This window comes from Mustela putorius, unplaced genomic scaffold (genome assembly GCF_011764305.1).
Source record: "Mustela putorius furo isolate JIRA1106 unplaced genomic scaffold, ASM1176430v1.1 tig00003962_pilon_pilon_pilon, whole genome shotgun sequence".
Taxonomy (NCBI): domain Eukaryota; kingdom Metazoa; phylum Chordata; class Mammalia; order Carnivora; family Mustelidae; genus Mustela; species Mustela putorius.
In genome coordinates, this window is record NW_025422106.1 from 22,808,060 (window position 1) to 22,825,136 (window position 17,077).

At 56.2% G+C, this 17,077-nt stretch overlaps 1 protein-coding gene across 7 annotated transcripts in view; it reads left to right on the forward strand.

Moving 5' to 3' along the window:
- The window catches only part of ABR (ABR activator of RhoGEF and GTPase), a 176,705-nt gene that overhangs the window by 158,820 nt on the left and 808 nt on the right, over positions 1-17,077 (forward strand). For 6 of the 7 annotated variants that reach the window (XM_004746901.3, XM_013053499.2, XM_004746904.3 and 3 more), the window contains 7 exons: positions 6,780-6,839; positions 7,113-7,222; positions 7,879-8,018; positions 9,083-9,217; positions 10,146-10,251; positions 12,399-12,546; positions 13,227-15,966. In XM_004746901.3, the coding sequence (XP_004746958.2) occupies positions 6,780-6,839; positions 7,113-7,222; positions 7,879-8,018; positions 9,083-9,217; positions 10,146-10,251; positions 12,399-12,546; positions 13,227-13,316 (789 nt within the window). In that variant the 3' untranslated portion in view covers positions 13,317-15,966. Of the gene's footprint in view, positions 1-6,779; positions 6,840-7,112; positions 7,223-7,878; positions 8,019-9,082; positions 9,218-10,145; positions 10,252-12,398; positions 12,547-13,226; positions 15,967-17,077 lie in introns of those variants that run through there. The other variant, XM_004746902.3, reaches the window with a different exon arrangement.

A 17,077-nucleotide genomic window follows, 5' to 3' on the forward strand; every position in this document is an offset into this window, starting at 1 on the left:
AATATTGATGGGCACCTTCCCTGAATATACTGGGCACCCCAGAGGCAGAAGGCAGAGAGCCCTTAATCTCATGGAACTTTCTGTCCGCAGGAGTCAGGCAACCAAAAAGATCATTTCAGGCTAGACAAGTGCTGGGAAGAACATAAACTTGGGTAATGGGCTAGAGAGTAATGGGGAGGGAGAGGACTTGCTGGAAGAGGTAATTTTGAACTAAGACTTAAATGGTAAGAAGGATTCTGGGAGTGCCTGGGTGGCCCCAGTCGGTTGTACGTCCACCTCTTGGTTTCGGCTTGGCTCGTGATCTCAAGGTGGTCAGATCGAGCCCTGTGTTGGGCTCCTTGCTCAGCACACGGTCTGCTTCAAAATCTCTCTCTCTCCCCCAACCCCTTCTCCCTCCTTCTGCCCCTCTGCACCCTTGCTGCACCTTCTCTCCTCTCAAATAAATACATTAGTTAATTTAAAAAAAAAAGATTCTGGAAAGATCCAAGACAGTACATTCCAGGCAGAGGAACTGGCAAGGTGAAAACCCTGCGGCTGGTGGGGTGGGCGCGGCATCTTCAGAAGCAGACAGAGGCCACGGGACAGTGGAGAAGGGCACCCTATATGGAGCAGGCGGGGGCCAGCTGGGGCGAGACGTTCAGCTTCTAATGGAAGTGCGGCGGGCAGGATGCCACGGGGAAGCTTGACCTGGGTTTTAGTGATGCTGCCAGTTTTACTGAGGCTGCTGGGTTTGGAGCCCTGGCTGAGGACCAGACTCATTCTCAGCCCATGCCGTGAGGTGCTGTTACCATCTACTCCATTTCACATGTGGAAACTGAGGCTCAGAGAGTGACCCAGAGTGACAGCCTGCAGCCTGCCCTGCCAGGATGGAGGGTCAGAGCCCCGTGGGGGCCTGGGGCTGTTCCTCAGCTTCCTGGTTGTCTAGGTGCTCCTGGAGCCCATTGGGGTTGGGGTGGGGTGCCCCGCATGGGGAGCCTTCCTGCCCAGACTACCCAGCCGAGCACGCTGTTAGAGAAATGAGCGCTTACTTCTCGTGCTGTCTAGTGAGTGCGGGGCGAGGGCTGGAGCCCACCGGGAGGTCCCCCCCCAGAGCGGGCATGGGTAGTGGCCTTGCCAGCGCCGCTCATTCTCAAGAATAGGCTCTGTGCCCAGACTGCGTTCCTGGCCTGGGCAGGGAGGATGAGGTCAGCTTCAGAGGAGGACTTGCACAATGCTCATCGAAGTACTCTCAAGGCCAAAGGGAGGTGGTGGAGCCCACCGTGCTCCCCAGGCCGGCCTCCCACTCCCGACTTTGGAGGCAAGGCTGCTCTGGGCTTCCTCTGGGCTGCTTTGGGCTGAGCCAGAGTGACCCTCCCTTCTTTGCCCTTGTGCCCCCAACATGGCCCTGAGCTGAGGCTTGGCAGCTTCCTGGCCGTTTGTGTGAGGCCTGGTTCTGGGGCGAAGTTGTCCAGGCTGCCTGGAACAGAGAAGGCAGTGGGGTGCCAGCCAGTCCCAAGGAAGACAGGGTCCCGGGGCTCTGGGATGGATGCGCCCGGCTTTGGGACTGAGGACTAAAAGTCCAAGGACTAAAAGTGTGGCAGGCACAGGGCAGACTGGGGCTCGGGAATGCTGAGCGAGTGCTAGGGAAGGCAGGTCACAGTGGGTGCTGTGAGGCTAACCTGACTTCAATAAAAGCCTCATTCAGAGCGGCTAAACCCTTTCCATATGTGGGCCTCTGAGAACTTCAAAGTTCCGGGGGAGTGGGGGTTGGAGGAGGGGAGACAGGATCCCGGTGTTTTGCCTACAGAGTCAGCATAAGCCCCTCGTGCAGCTGCCCTGGGAGAGGGCACTTGACCCTACAGGGTGAGGACTAGAGGGGCCAAGCTTGCTTAGCCTAGTCGTGGGGGAGCCAGCCTCTGGGAAAATGGCCTGTCCATGGTCTCCCCTGGCCGGGCTGCTGAGCTGGAAGCCCAGCGTGGGCCCTGGCATCCCCCTCCCACCCCACCCTCCCTCTCTAGGAGTTTCTCTCTGAGCAGCCACGTTGACAGAATCCTCCCGTACCCTTCCCAAGAGGGAGGAGAAGCAGGCCTTGGCAGCTCCCTAGTCCCCCTGTTGCCAGCCCTCCCATGCCTCTCACGCCTGTGGTCTGTCCCAATGACAGACTGGGTTTGGTGTCTGAAGGGGACCTAGCCCAGAGTATATGGACATACTCGGGGAAGGGCAGGAAAAAGCCAGCCCAGTACCGCCACCCGGGCCACTGGCCTGGGAGCCCCGGGAAATGTACCCCCATCAGACAGGACACCTGGCTCAGGGCCTGGTCTCCCCAGCCCCACACTCAGCCTCTGGCAGGCACCCCCTAAACACGGCCAGCCATCTCTGCCTTCCCTTCAGCACCCCGTTCACCTCTGAGGACGACAGCTCTAGCACACTGCATTTCTTGCCCTCGTTGTTAAGCACTTTGTTTTTATTAACCCTAGAAACTACTCTGGCTTTGAGAGAAGTCCATGCTCCCTCCCCGGTCAGGCCCAGGATGCCAGGTCCCGGATTCAGGAAGCCAGGCCCACAGGGATGGGAGGTCAGGGGTCCTTGGGCTCCTGGGGGCCTCAGGCCTGCACTGGGGAAATGACAGAGTGAGGTTCTGAGGGGAGGGGCCCAGTGCCAAGAGGCTTTTGAGGGAGGGAGGGGAAGCGGAGGCCTGGGAGCCCCGGTGTTATGTCCTAAAGTAACGCACTGCGGCCTGGTTTGTGCTTCCCTGACCACTGGGACTGTAGCTGCCCATAAACGGGGCAGTGCCACCACTGGCCCCCGTGAACAGGTGTGGGCAGGGCAATGGCAAAAATCACCAGAAGGCTTTCAGGCAAGAGTACAAGGCAGAGGGAAGGCTGTGGCTCTACCCTCAGAAGGACCCAGGTTTGACCAGGGACTGTGGCATCTACCCCAGGGAGCGAGAATGGGGACCCCAGACTCACTGGTGCCTCGGAAACCCCAGGCACCCGGAGGTGGCTATGAACAGCCCTCGAGCCGGGGGGAAGGAGATGCACTGGTGACAAATGGGCTGGGAGGAAGGACGTAGGCCTAAGGACCCCTCAGGACTTTCCTGAAGGAACGAGGTGCCCCCACAGGCCTGCGAGGCCACTGGGCTTTCCTGTCCTCGACACGATGCGGGGGAAGTGCTCTGAGAGCCTGCATCTCCATCTCCTTCTGCGGCCTCAGGATTTTGTTGCGGACACTGGGCAGTTCTTCTGTGGACATCAGTCCCTGGGGTCAGCTGTGTCTCCTTGGCACACATGCAGGGCTGAACGTGCAGCCATGACCTGACCGAGTCTAAAAGCAAAGGTAGACAGAACATAACTGAGCCGCTCCTGGCGGCAGGCGTTGTGTGTGGACCACCTAGAACTTCCTCTAGGATGCCCTATGGCTCCTTTCTGTCTCCTGCCCATGCCCCACCTTGAGGAAGACCCAGCTGTGTGTGTCTTACCTGTGGGGTGAAGGAGGGGCCTCCTGGGGGTCTCCCCCAGCCTGGCCCTTCGCAGCCCCATCTGTCTGCCTCCCTTGCCCGATCTGGCCTGGCCTCAGTACCCACTGCCCAGGGCCGGGGGTTGGCACCTATCTGCTGGGACTCAGAGGTCAGCGGTCAGGTGCTCTATCCACTGACATCCTGGGGGCTGGCTCTTCCGCCCCCGCACTAATCTAATCAGGAAATAGCAGAGTCCACATTTCCCAGGGGTTATAAATAGCCACAGCCGCTCAGGCAGCATCATTTCTCTGGAAAATGTGCCATGTCCCTCTCCACTCCTCGCCCTCCCTTCTCTGTATTTAAGTGACGTCCTGAAAATAGCCTTGGTTTCTGGAGGCTGCCAGTCTGCTGGGAGGCAGATCTTCACAGCCTGGGCACGAGGGGCTAGGCAGGCCTCCCTCAAGCACCCACTAGGGGGTTCTGGGAGACAGCGGTTGCGGGGACTCACAGTAAAACACGGAAGTACCACCTTCCTCAGCCCTGGCCTCAGACTGATGGGAGGGTGCCAGTCGGCTGCAGAGGGACGGTGTCTCAGCATGGCAGGAAGCGTCTCACCTCCTAGATAGTGGCATTGGGCAAGTTCCTTAGTCTCGTTAAGCCTCAGTGTTCTCATCTGTAAATGGGAGTGTGAAAAGGCTAGACCTCACAGCCTTGTTACCATGTACTTTGTTACCATGATTGAGATAGCCTGTGTGAAAGGTTTGTCTTCATGCGGGCTCCTCGGAAATGCTCAGAATACATTAATTCTGGGACTCTGAGGTGGTATGGATGCCCTAGGGAGGAAGCTGAAGTTCAGGGAAGTTTAAGTGACTTGCCCAGATTCACACAGTTGAGTGGAAGAGTGGACATTTCGACCTACATAGGCCTGAGTCTCAATCCTTGCCCTTCCCCCACTTGGCTGTGCCCAGACACCACTCCAGGACCTGGGGAGGGACCCCTGGCTTAGGCCATGGTGGCTACTAGGAGGCACCAGGTCTCAGGAGGGGGATTAGGTGAAGGGGTGCCTAAGGGATGGTCCATGCCACAGACCTGGTGAGGTTTTGGGACAGAAAAAGTTTCGGGAGAGGGACATTTCAGGGGCTTCCTTTGGGACCCTTGGGACACTTGGCCTTAAGGCTTCTGGATTAGTGAGCCTGGACCATAGCCAGGCTGGTGAGTTCCATGTGCTTCCCTTGTGTGCAGAGGAGGTGCTGGGGCAGAGTGGGGCACATGGGGTTACTGGGTCCCGTCCACACTGCTCTCCCTCCGTGTCCTCCTCAATTGCACCCTTCGTCCGGTGGGGGGGGGAGCAACTCCTGAAGGCTGGGCCTAGGCCAAATGCAGACCCCAGGGCCCAACCCACCCTGGGCTGACCAGACCCTGCTCCTCCGTGCTGTGGGCCTGCTGGAACAGTGGTGTTCACACTGTGGTGCACGTGCTCTGGGCAGCGTGGGGGTTGGCGGGGTTGGGAAGCCACAGAAGCTTCCCAGGGAGTACATGGGCAGGGAGTTTCCAGAGAATCAGTCTGCAGACTCCCAACTCCCATAGGTGCCACTGGCTGCAAGCGATGTGCCTGGGAAGGGCTTTCTGCCTTCAGATCCCTTCCTCTGCAGGGGAGCCCAAGGCTCTCAGTGGAACATGGCCCAGGGTGCCAGTGCCTCCTGCTTGCCGACAGTAGGGCCTCTTGAAATGTGGGTGTGGGTGTGGAGAAGGTACAAGACGCTGATGGCCAAGTTCCAAATCCGTTCATGAGTCAGGTGCTTTCCAGTTCTTTGCTTTCCACAAAACTGATGGACATTGTCAGCTGACAGATCATTTAAAATAAATTTTGCTGGGGGTGCCTGGGTGGCTTAGTCTATTAAGCATCTGCGTTTGGCTTAGGTCATGATCCCAGGGTCCTAGGATTGAGCCCTGCATTGGGCTCCCTTCTCAGCGGGGAGCCGGCTTCTCCCTCTGACTGCCGCTCCCCCGATTGTGTGCGCGCTCTCTCTCTCAGCCAGATAAATAAATAAAATCTTTTTAAGGAATAATAAAAATAAATAAATTTTGCTAATCGGTATTTATTCAATTTAAGGCAAACGAGAAGGAGAGAGTTTCGAGAATCCTGTAACATTGCTATAATAAAACAGCCCCATCTAGTTAATTTACAGGAACAAGATGTTTCTCCCTCTACATGTTTAAAAGCAAAACCAGGGGCACCCGCCTGGCTCAGGTGATGGAGCCTGTGATTGGGGTCATGAGTTTGAGCCCCACATTGGGTGTAGAGATTTCTAAGAAAATAACCAACTTAAAAAAAAAAACAGCAACACACGAGCATAGTGAGGCTGCACCCAGTTCTACCCTAGCAAAAAAAAAAATACACGAATTAAAACAAAAAAATGTTCTGTCCACCCCGTGAAGAGACATAAGTCCTTCAAAGTGGTATCTTGCTACTGAATATTTATTAATACTTATTTTTAACCTGCTGGTTAGTGTTTTTATTGCGTGCTGTCAGTCGCTGTAGTAACTCAAACATGTCTTGAATATTTGGAGCCTTGTGGTCTCAGGAAGTGTTTCATTGCCATTTGTACAGATTTTTTTTTATAAGATTTTGTTGGTTTTTTTTTTTTTAATCTGTTTGGGAGGATAGGCAGATTCTTTAATTTTTTTTTTGTTGAGATTTTATTTATGTATTTGTCAGAGAGCGTGCACACAAAAGCAGGGGGAGAGGCAGGTAGAGAAAGCAGTAACTCCCACTAAGCAAGGAGCCCAGCACCCACCCTGCGATCATGACCTAAGCCGTAGGCAGATGCTTAACCAACACAGCCACCCAGGCGCCCCGGTACAGATATTTTTGTTGAAGCGAAATCTAATAGGGTGATGATTAAAACCCTTAAGATAGAAAAATACAAACTAGGACAAAATTCTTTGGGAGAAAAAAAAAACAATGCAGGGTGTCTGCAAGGGAAAGGAGAGCTTGTATGTTCCTCATGAATGATGGTGGGTAGCAGATCGCTGTGGTAATTGGATCCCACTGAATACATTGAAAAGAATGATGTCACAGTTTTATTTTAAGATGTAAATATTTACATTATCCTGGAAGCTATAGCCTTTGCAACTCTTTAAACTTGCCTTGGAAATATTCAGACGTCGAGTCGCAAATGTGCTGGGCGGTACATAATTTTTCAAAATCACTGTGTGGGTGCGCAAGGAAAAACAGTCCACAGGCCACTGCGTCAGAGGAGCAGAGTCCGGTCCCGTCCCCTGTGAGGGATGCCTCCTCTGCTTTCCCCATCTCACGTTGTCTTTCTTCCTTTCTCTGCAGTTGGATCCCCAGACTGTGGAGACCAAGAACTGGCACACAGATGTGATTGAGATGAACGGGGTGAGCTGGGGAGACAGGAAATGTCCACACACTGGGCGGGCCCCCGGCTGCTGTCCTCGGGGGTGCTTGTCTTGCCCCCTGTTCCCTCAACCCAGACCCTCTCCCGTCCCCTGTGCCCACACCCTTCCCACTCCCACCCTGTAGGTGTTGCAGGGAGCCAAGGGTGGGAGAGGCAGCAGTGATTGGCCGCGCTGGGGAGGGGACCCGTGTTTCGGAGGCCCTCCTCAGGCACTCACACCCTGGGGGATTTGTGCCTGCCTCACCCCCAACCAGATCAAAGTGGAATTCTCCATGAAGTTCACCAGCCGGGATATGAGCCTGAAGAGGACCCCATCAAAAAAGCAGACTGGTGTCTTTGGCGTGAAGATCAGCGTAGTGACTAAGTAGGTCCCCCTGGGGCACGTGAGTGGTGGCATTAGCACCTGGGGTCCCTCCCTGGACCCCTAGCGAGTCACCCCACCCCCTGGCTCTATAGTCAGGGATGACCAGTTCGGAGGCCCAAAGTGGCCCGCAGACGTAGGCCTCCATCTCACACATGCTTCAGAAGTCAGCAAGCCAGCATTAAACACCAGATGACCTGTGAGCATCCCAGGCCGTCAGCTTCTTGTGGTCAGTGAGATGCTCTGATGACATAGGCACACATTGAGGTTTGGCCACGACCAGCGGGAATCCAGGAGGGGCTGCCCTCCACTCTCCACCACCCCCTCCAGGGCCTGGGCCTCCAGGACCTCAGCCACCTCCCTCAGGGGTCTACGGCTCAGCCCCACATAGCATTTGAAGCTGAGATCTGCCTTCTAAGGAACATTCTCATCTCAGCATCTTTGCACTTGTCTCCCAAACCACCTCCTGCCTTTGTCCCTTGCCACACTGCAACAGGCCTGCCTTGGGCTGCTTGGGTAGGGTGGGGTGGCATGGCCTCTTAGTCCTCTCTGCAGCCCCAACCCTGATACCAGAAGCCTGGGTGTGCAGGGGAAGTGGGGGCTTGGGGTAGTCAGGGAGGGAGGACTTCCGCCCCCCCCTCACAGCCCCTCCCCACCAGGCGGGAGCGCTCCAAGGTACCCTACATCGTGCGGCAGTGTGTGGAGGAGGTGGAGAAGCGGGGCATCGAGGAGGTCGGCATCTACCGGATATCAGGGGTGGCCACCGACATCCAGGCACTGAAGGCCGCCTTTGATGCCAGTAAGTGTGGGAGGCCCGGGCATTGGTGGGGAGAGGGCACTCTTAGGGGCCCAGCAGGCTGCTCTGGGAGCCCAGGAGCACCAGAGGCCTTTCTCCACAGAGAGGCCCCAAGTCACCGATGGTGGAAGAGCCTTGTTCTGTGAACCACAGTCCCATGTGGCGTGTGGTGGGCCCTCTCTTAGTCTGATGCCGGGACTCTGCCTGTGTGTGCTCATGTAAACACCCCCTCCCCACTCTCTTATCCACTGTTGCAGATGAGGAATGGAGGAGGCTCAGAAAGGCCAAGCCACTTGCTCAGCATTGCTCAGCTTGTAGGTTTTGAGCCTTCTTTCAGCTCAGATCTTTCTTATTCCAGTGTTTCTGGCTTTCTTGCTATCTATGTGGTACCTAAGGGACTGGAAGGAAACAGAAGGGCTTTGAACCCAGGCTGGCTGGCTCAGGCTCCCCTCTGCTGTCTCCAAAGCCCTGAACAAGGGCCCTTTGGGAGGAGCACCGCTGTTTCCCTCCGTAAATTCCTCCGTGGTGGGGGCTGCCCTCTCTGGTTTTTCTTTCCCCCCATCATGTGAGTTTGTGCTGTGATAGCCAGGAAGCCTGAATTGGGCAGGCAGGGCTGATTCCAAGGGAGCCAAGGGAGGGGCCTGTGTTTAGGAAGCCTGGGGTAAAAGGTTGGGGATGTGCCAACATACGGGTCCTCTGTGCAACCTGGAAGCTGAGGCTTTGTTGGAGCATGCTTTTTCATGTAAAAAATGTGCAGGGCCTTCCAGAGAGAGGCTTAGCGGTGGGGAGGTTCCAGAGAGGGTGTCTGCCATGTGGTGTGAGGACTCTGGATGGAGAATGGGGCTCCCCTGCCCCAGTGGGGCTGAGTCACACACCACCTGTGGGCACTGTACCTACTTCCTGCCTTTCCTGGCAAGACCAGGGCAGAGATGGAGTGGGTGGGGGCTTCCCCAGCTGTGTGGTGCGGAATGGAGCAGGGCCCACCACCCCGCCCCTGCCTAGCTGAGGACTGCATGGAAGAGGGGGGCTTGGATGGGTGCACTCCCGATTGTCCACATCCTCTGCAGATAACAAGGACATCCTGCTGATGCTGAGTGACATGGACATCAATGCCATTGCCGGCACCCTGAAGCTCTACTTCCGGGAGCTGCCTGAACCCCTCCTCACAGACAGACTCTACCCAGCCTTCATGGAGGGCATCGGTGAGGCTTTGGGGCACCGAGGGCCCGGCTGAGCCAGGCCTTCCTGACAGCAAAGAGTGGGAGACCTGTGGCTCTCCTTGCTTGTGCATCTGCCCAGTGCTCTGGGGCGGCATGGCTGAGTGGCCCAGAGAGTGGGGTGTGACCCACTGGGGCCTGAGGCAGAGCCTGGACCCTCTCTTGCCTGCCTCTCTCCCCTCTTGTCCCCGTGTCTACCCTCTGTGCTTCCTCCCCAAATACTGACCTCCTTGCTTGGAAAGCCAAGCAGCCAGGGAAATGTGCCCTGAGGTAGGTGGCCAGGGCCAGCGTCCTGAGCCAAAGACAAGCCTGGCTGGAGTGTACCAGAGCTGGCCAGAACCCAGCCTTCCAGAGGAGCAGTCTCTCGCTCCCACTGATGCCCTGGGCAGCGATGAAGCTGAAGGCCTCGGCCAGCGGGGCGCCTGGGCACCTCCTTCCTGCCTCTCCCTTTTCTCCCTGCTGCCTCCTCCATGGGCAGGTCAGGGCTTCAGCCACCACAGGAAGTGAGGAACCCCATGGATGGCTGTTCATTGCCTGCTCTAGCATCAGAGGCAGTTGAAAGAGGAAACGTTCAAAACAGTGTTCTCACTGCCTTAAACTTAACCTCCTAGACCAGGGTCAGGCTATGACCAGAGCTGCGAAGGCACGTACGGGAGGGGTGGGAGGGCACTCAATCCCCGCCAGCGTGCTTCCTGACTGAGCTTTGGATGGGGGCTTCCACAGGAACCAGCTGTTCATAGCCCACCCTTGGGAAGATACAGGCCCTTCCTTCCCTACAGGGTCTGCTCCCCTCACCCCTGCAACCTGGGCTCTCCCTCAGGGTCCCATGGCCTCCAGACCCTGGTGGGGCACTGGCTCAGGCCTCCCCACCCAGGAGCCAAGCCTCAGCCTTGCTCCACTCCCCCCTCCACAGCCCTGTCGGACCCTGCTGCCAAGGAAAACTGCATGATGCACTTACTCCGCACCCTGCCCGACCCCAACCTCATCACCTTCCTCTTCCTGTTGGAACACTTGAAAAGGTAACAACTCAGGCTGGCGGGGAAGGTGGGCAGGGAGCCCAGGGAAGGCCCCTCCTTGCTGGGGAGGCCACTTTTGTGGGGGGATCCACCTCCTTGGCTCTGAAGCTCTTAGGTGCTGGCTTCTGCTGGGTCACCCATCACAGGGTGAGAGTTTGCTTTTCAAACTCTTGCCTCCAAATTCTTGTTTTGAGAAATATCGGGGTCCTAATAGCAACCTCCCATATCAGCAGGGCCAGAGCCAAGGACTGTCGATGGCTTTTGCAGTCCATGGTCATTCAGTCCACTTCCCAGTTGTAAAGGGAAGGCTGTAAGCAGTAGTGTGCTTGCCGTTCTGTTTTGTTACACACAGTCATGTGTCCTGGGTTGTAACAGGAAATGTGTTCGTCATGGGTCATGGTCAAAAGTTTGCAACCCGCACCTCATCTAACAGGGAAACTGAGCCCTGGCACAGGAGGAGTTTGATTGGGGTTGGCAACAGCTCTGTCCTCAGAAGGCACATGTCCCCAGTCCTAAGCTAAGTTCCCTCCCACCTTCTCCCCCACCCCTTCTGTCATGGGGTCCAACCAAGAGCTGCTCAAGCCAATGCCTGCAGCCAAGCTCAGAACTGAAACCAGTCCTTTCAGGGTCCTCATCACTCGCTTTTGAGCCCCAGCACCGGTCCGGGTGTAAATGGGGAGGAAAACTTTCCTGGTGTCCCTTCAATCCACTTGCCACCCAGGAGCCCTAATTTGGGGGCCACGTGGTGGGCCCGCTCCTCCCAGAGCCAGGTTCTCACCGTCGGGCCTGGGCTCCTGGCTGTGGCTCAGCCAGGCCAGCTCTGGAGGGCCAGTGGAGACCTGGAAATGCCTGGGGCTGCTGTCTTGTTTTTCCCATCATGAGATTTTTTTCCCTCTGGTTTGGCCAGAACTGAAGTCCCAACCGGTTCCCATAGTTTGGCAAGCACTGTGGGGGGAGGACACACAGAGGAGGAGTGGGAGGGGAAAATTCATTAGGTTTTCCACCCTGGGAACTAGGCACAGTCTGTTCCCACATCTGGGCCCCTGGCTGGTGTGCGTGTGCGTGTGTGTGTGTATGTGTATAGAGGGGGGCTTGGCCAGCTCCAAGCTGCCTCCTGGCATGGCAATGTCTGCCCGTCTCCAGCATAGTCAGCATGCAAGTCCGTGTAGTTGGGAGTGGGGGGGTGCTGCTCGGGGTGAGCGCTCTCAACCCCAGAAACATTTCCTAGGCCTGAGGAAGGCCCAGGGCCTCTGTGACATGTTGGGTGGTACTGGGTCCGCCTGGACGCCAGTCACAGATGGCAGCCCCTGCTGTCACTCAGGGGAAGTATCTACTGAGCATGTGGCCTATTACACAAGAGAAGCTGAGAAAGATCCACAGGGAGGTAACTCTGGGGTCCCGGGAAGAAGACCCTTCTGGAAAAGTACGGGAGAATAGCCCCCAGGCTCCATCTGGGGTTAGGGTCGTCCTGCGTCAGCACAGCAGGCGGAGCCTTAGGTCTAGTTAAGGACTGCTACTGGAGTGCTCGCTTCGGCAGCACATATACTAGAGGATTGCTACTGGATCTCCGGCCCCCTCCCCTGCCACCCCCCCGTTAGACTCCCCCTACCCCCCACTCCAGGCCACTTGGGGCAGCTTGGCTGACCCGGGGGAGCACGGACTCTGGAGGCAGACTGCGTGGGGTCAGATCCCAGCTCTGCCACTGGCTAGCGATGTGACCTCAGGCAAACCATGTCACACCTCTATCCTTTGGTGTCTTCGTGTGTACGGTGGTGATGATAATGACCTTCCCATAAGGCTGTGATGAGCAGAAGCTCTTGCAGGGAAAGTTCTTGAGTTAGGAATGACATCATCCTCAAGGGGAAGGAGTTGGGAGTAGGTTCTTCTGACTTTGGCTATTTACCGTCAAGGGATGGCCCTGGGAGCTAGGAATCTAATAGAGGAACATCCTGGGACATAGCTGGAGACTTGGTCCTTTGGCTTAGTCCCTCCCTACCAAGAGGTCTCTACCCTCTGAGGAGAGAGAGGCTAGTACCTACCTTCTGGGAATCTTTCCAGGAGTTCTTATAGTTAAGGCCAAGCATCTGGAGCTCTGAATGGCTGCTGAGAAATGACTACTTTTTCCCCCTCCCTTCCCCCACCCCTTCCAGGGTTGCTGAGAAGGAACCCATCAACAAAATGTCCCTTCACAACCTGGCTACTGTGTTTGGCCCCACGTTACTGAGACCCTCGGAAGTGGAGAGCAAAGCACACCTCACGTCAGCCGCAGACATCTGGTCCCATGATGTCATGGCACAGGTACCAGCGGCAGGGTCCGGGCCTGTGGCTGGTCACGTTGTGCAGTGGGCTTCCCTACAGGGTCATAGAGAGAACAGCTCGGAGTCTCCCAGCCCAGCCCATCCCTGCTGAGCAGCTGGGTGGACGGTCAGTAGGATGTCACCAGGGAGACAGGGCTCCGGACAGTCCTGCCTCCAAGTCCAAAACAAAAGGCGTGAGCCTAGACCAGGGGCCCAAAGAACACATGTCCTGGCACCGACTGCAATCCTGAGAGTGCCACAGTCTTGGACAGCAAGCTCAGGGGCCCAGGAGACCTGTCCTCCCCTGTGGAAGCTCTAAGATTGCTTCCAGGGTGAGGAAGCTTCTGTGAAATCTGTTCCTACAAGATCTGGGTCAGAGTCCAGTCTGGAGGCAGGGCCCGCCCACCCAAAGCCAACCTCTGGAGCCAGTTGATGGAGGTTGGGGAAGTGGCCCCAGGCTGCCCAGTCCTCCACCCTGCGGTGTCCTTTACTGCTGCTCACTGCCATACACACCCAGGCTGCCAGGGGTAGAGTGGGGAGGCAAAGCAGCCTGAGATGGCCTGAGAGCAGGGAGGGGGTGGCACAGAGGAGACCCCAGCCTCGGGACTGCTAGTTCTCACCCAATCGGAGGAGGGCCAAGAGGCCAGGGAGCCCTGCTGAGTCTTCCCTGTCCCCTCACAGGTCCAGGTCCTCCTCTACTACCTGCAGCACCCCCCCATTTCCTTCGCAGAATTGAAGCGGAACACACTGTACTTCTCCACCGACGTGTAGCCCAAGGTGGGAGCCGCTGCGGGGTGGGGGGGTGGCCCAGGCCAGCTTCTCTGGCCAGGGGACCCAACACAGACTTGAAAGACTCCAATAGAAAACTCCCACACCCAGCACTCTATAGACTCCAAGGGACGCAGATTTCCAAGAACTGGAATACTTGCATCTTCCGTGCCACCTTGTACAAAGCCAGCTCTCCCAGCCCCCAGCCTCACCGCCGCGCGCCCCGGGCCCTGCCCCACCACCGTGAGCCCCGGGCCCTGCCCTCTGTCCCTCTAGTTGTGTCTCCTGCCCATGCCGTTGGGGGATTGTTTCCTGTCTATTTGTCATGCAGAAATGGTAGTGACCGACCCAGTATGGGCATACGGACTGCCTGTTCTTTCATTTCCTCCAGCACTTTCTTCTCCCCCCACCCCCGCCACCAGTCCAGTCCAAGGGCTTTTATTTTGCGCTGTGTAACTCTGGCCAGCTTATCCTCTCCTAGCTCTGCTCCCAGATTGCAGTCTCCGGGCAGCGTCCCCTCGGTTTGCCTCCACCGTCCCCTTCCTCCCGGCCTGCCCACATGCATGTGCAGCCTTGGTTTTCACTCCATCACTCTGAAACTTGAGGCAGCCCTGAGCAGTGGTGGCAGCAGTGGTCCGTCCAAGGCTGTGCTTGCTGCCTCCCCTCCCAGGCCTCCCCCCACCCCCAACCCCGTCCTCCGCCAGTGGAAGCACACCTGCTTGGCCTTGCTGCCTGTGCAAATGTTGGACAGGGAGACAGCCGCACACGAGTCCTCAGCTTAGCACAGAGCTAGAGAGCCGATCTCTGCAATTTCCACCTGACAATCTCCATTTCTGGGGTTTATCTGTTCGATCTTCCGCCTCCTAGTGAGGCATCTTTGACTGTTTCTTCTGCTTTTCAGTTCCTTCTCCCCTGGTGTTCTATTTCCTTTCAGTGGCAAGACTTACAAGTGATCTGATATTAAGAGAGCCAGAGGGGTCAGGAATCAGGGGAGGCAGGAGAGTCGGGCCACTGAGCAAATGGGACAGGTGGAACATTCCGAGGAGTGCCACGGAGCACTGGGGGCCCAGATTTGAGGGGAAGCAGCTCTCGGCAGCAAAACATTAGAGTGGCTTTGTTAGGGGAGCCAGGTCTCTTGGATGGCAGCGAATATGGCTGAAGCAGGCATCCAGAAACAGGCAGGCTCCGTCTAGGAGGCAGCCCTTCCTGGCACCTCGCCTACCCTGCGGTGCCTTTGCCTTAGACTGTACAGTCCTCCGCAACCACGCACTGCCACAGGGCGGCCCCCACGGCCATGTGTGCTCTGGGGCCTGGCAGAGACCGGCGCCGTCCCCAGTAGCCAGCCCCCATGGTGCTGCCTCCCCACCCGCAGCTTCCAGATGCGGCCTTTGGGGGAGCTCTAGGAAACTCTAGAGGTTGGGGAGTCACAGGCACCTGCCTCTCTTAGGGGCTGGGTTTTGCTAGGGATGTTCATTGTCTAAACTCTGCTCTGGAGTAGAGGACTGGCAGGTTCAAGTCCCAGTGCTAAGCCCCACTTCTCCATACCGGAACATACCGGAACATACCGGAACAGAATGAGAAGGATTCCAGTGCAGTTTCCTCCCCTCTGAGCAGTAGCTGTCAGCACAGGGCAGTTGGCGGGGGGCGGGGGGCTTGGGCACATGGCTTTCTGGCTCTCCTAGGTGGCAGAGAGCAGACTCTAGGGCCTCAGAATTAGAGAGAACAGCTCCTTTAGCTTGTGCTCAGGGCTATGTTTTAAAGAATGGTTTGCTGGTCCTGAAGCCATAGCATTGGCTCATGAGACATGGGGTCCTTTCTTGTGTTTATACCTGTGGCCCAGTCTTGGGCAGAACGGTACACATTCTGTGCACATCAGAGGAAAGAAATGCCTAAGAGGAGGGAACCGATCCTGATCACGTAGCTGCCTGTGAGCGGCTTAGCAAGGAGCCCCGCGCCCTGGGACAGGTGGAGAAAGAACACCACTTGGGTCAAACATCCCAGCGTGTGATCCTCCCTGGAGTCTGTGCCCAGCACTCGGGAGTTGGTGTGTGGCATCTTGCTTCCAGAGCCATTGATGGGAGTGACCTGGAGGCCCAGCTACAGCTAGTTATAGCCCCAAATGGGTGCCTCCCACTTCCCCCAAATGAGGGGCTTGCTTCTCGGAATAAGGTAGCTACTGCAGCCCCCAAGCTGGCTTAGGGAGGAAGGCTGGAGGGGCTGAGAAATGCAAAAGGCTCAGAATATTTATAAATTCTACCCCCAGGGTGGGGAAGGGCAGGTACCAGACAAGGACTAAGCTGCACCAAGGAAGGAGCCCATCCATGGGTTCTCCCAAGAGTCAGGGACTGTGCAGCCCAGCACCCCTGGCCCCTGTGTCCAGCAGGGCAGGCTGTGCCAACAGGAGCCCAGCAGACAGGCTACGGGAGTGCCGGGATGCCTGTCCCTGCTGGCAGTGGCTGTGGGCTGCCAGTTTTTGCTGACACAGGTAGGATGGGAACCTTTATTAATATGAGTTTACTAAGTTGGTAAGGATATATTTTTTTTGTCTATGTTCTGTTTCAACTTATGTAGATTATTATAAATTGATGTAAACCACGTGAGAGGAAAATGTTAATAAAAAAAAAAAATGCAAAGCCCCAACATTTGCACACAACTCAGCCCTGTGGTGTGGACATTTGTATACTCAGTAGTCCAGGGAAGACCACTAATCTAAATATTTAACTCTTCCAGCTGCATCCACATGTGTTTCCAGGAATCTATGCACCTAGTTAACTTCCCCTGAGCTTCCCTTCACCCTGTGGGGACTGTGGCAGTTTGGGGGGTGGTGAGCCCCCTCCTTGTGGTTCACAGTGGCCTCCGAGTCAGGCACCAGCCAGATTTCCTTTCAGGAAGGACAAAGGTCCCACCAAGACCTGATCATCAGCATCCCTTCGAGAGATGGCAGAAAGTGCTCAAAGTGGAGGCTTCTTATTTTATGCAAACTCTTCCCTACATTTTTCTTGGAAGTGGGCGTCTTTGGGGCAGCCTTTTGGCCTAGCCTGACAGTTGGAGAGGCTGGATCCCCTAGGGAGCACAGCCTCCCTTCAGGAGAATCGGTGGGGTTAATACAGGTTCCCACCAGTCTAAGCCATTGGACACTATGTTTATTCTGGAGATCAGGACCAGATGTCTCTGAAAATTGGTGTTTGGTTTATGAGCTCATACTGACTCCTTAGCCATCTAAAACAGGAAACTATTCATCTCCTTTCTTGATTGAATAGCCAGTGTGGACAATGCTTGGCTTATTGAAGTAATGGCTACGGACAGCCCCAGGGCTCATCTGCTGCAAGGCAGTCATACAGGCAGCATTCCTGGTACTCGCTGGGCATATTCGACCCTCCTTGCTAGGCTGCCTGGTGGAAGATGCCAGGCATCCAGGTACTTTGACAGCTGCCAGGCAGGAGCATCTACCCATGCTCTCAAGGTGCTTACAGGTGATTTATTTAGGGACAGTATAGGAAACACTCCTAGCTTTGTCCCCAGACCTCTGAGGATACTCCAGCTGGGCTGGGAGCAACGAAGCCTCATACCTGTGAGATGGGGCTGGATATTACTTAGAATTCACCACAGAAGGATGTAAGCCCCGAGCGAGCTTAGCTCACATTCATTGCAGAGGAGGTGGCAGGCGTGGCCAGAGGAAGGTGTGACCGGCTGACTTTGACCTTATCAGTCACATACATACACACCTGGGACATCTGACCGTCTCAGCCATGTCTGAATTCTGG